Here is a 1,276-nt window from a genome sequence, read left to right as displayed (position 1 = left end):
TTAAATGTTTGACCAGATATAGCAGGCTAATTTTTAAGTTGACAATTTTGTGTGGTCCATGAATGATGTTATAAATGTCGGCAGATAAACAGTTTCCCAGCCCTGCCATAAAGTACACGATGAGCACCAGCATAGAGAATGTTGAAGAGCAGAAGGTTCTGCTTTTTACACAAGGCAACATCTATGTTCTCCAAGGAAATGCCATCAGGACTGAGACCTGAATATTGGAAGAAATACCCACACAAAATTCTTGTGGGGGGAATGTTCCAGACAGAGAATAGCACATATAAATACCTTGAGATGGGAACAAACTGGAGTGTTTGTGAGGTAGGTGGACAGGAGCCCGATTAAGGTATCGTAGGCCATGTTAAGTAAGGAGCTTGAATTTGGATTTTATTCTAATTTTTATGGGAAATCATTGAAGGAATTTAAGCTGGACATGATGTTATCTAACTTAGGTTATAAGGTTACTGACTGCTTTGTGGAGAATGGACTATGTCTCCAGCTCATAACAGATCCCTGAGAATTGTTGAATGAATAAATTTTCTGGTGGCATCTAAAATACTTGAAATATTTTTGCCATTTTATTATTATACTGAAACAACTATTCTGTCTCTGTGTGTGTCCTTACAGAGTGTGGAATGGCCTCTGAAATTCCCCCGAGAATTTGTGAGGATGGGCCTGACACAGCCAAAGGGTGTGCTCTTGTATGGCCCTCCCGGATGTGCTAAAACCACCCTTGTGCGGGCTCTGGCCACAAGCTGCCATTGCTCTTTTGTGTCAGTGAGTGGAGCTGATCTCTTTTCACCGTTCGTTGGAGATTCAGAAAAGGTCTTGTCTCAGGTTGGTTGGTTGGTTTTTCCTTTGTAGTTAAAGTTTACTTTTGAATTTTTATTTAATGGGTTATGGACAAATTTTACTTTATAAATTAGTTTTTCTTCCTGATTCCAAAAGTTATACTACATGCTTGTAGAAAATATAGGAAAATGTAAATAAGAAATCCTTCATAATCCCTCTACCAAAGCAAACCAAACCCACTGCCATCTAATTTATTCCGACTCCTAGTGACCTAGTAAGGCAGAGTAGAACCTCCCCATCGGATTTCCAAGGCTCTTAGCCTTTACAGAAGCGGACTGCCACATCTTTCTCCTGTGGAGTAGCTGCTGGGTTCTTTTGGTTAGCAGTTGAGTGCTTTAACCACCATTCCACCAGGATTCCTTAGAACCCCTCTACCCTGGTGTAGTGCTGCAGGATAATGCTACTGGACTGCAAGGTC

The 1,276-nt window shown here is 40.9% G+C and overlaps 1 protein-coding gene across 1 annotated transcript in view; it reads left to right on the top strand.

The window, feature by feature from the left end:
* Window positions 1–1,276, top strand: part of SPATA5L1 (spermatogenesis associated 5-like 1) — a 72,839-nt gene that overhangs the window by 18,377 nt on the left and 53,186 nt on the right. Inside the window, exon 4 of the mRNA XM_006831872.1 lies at window positions 634–843. Within this exon, the coding sequence (XP_006831935.1) occupies window positions 634–843 (210 nt within the window). The remainder of the gene's footprint in view (window positions 1–633; window positions 844–1,276) is intronic.

Source organism: Chrysochloris asiatica, unplaced genomic scaffold (assembly GCF_000296735.1).
Source record: "Chrysochloris asiatica unplaced genomic scaffold, ChrAsi1.0 scaffold00004, whole genome shotgun sequence".
NCBI classification, from domain to species: domain Eukaryota; kingdom Metazoa; phylum Chordata; class Mammalia; order Afrosoricida; family Chrysochloridae; genus Chrysochloris; species Chrysochloris asiatica.
Note: the sequence above shows the minus strand (reverse complement) of the source record. Positions and strands in the feature narration are given on the sequence as shown.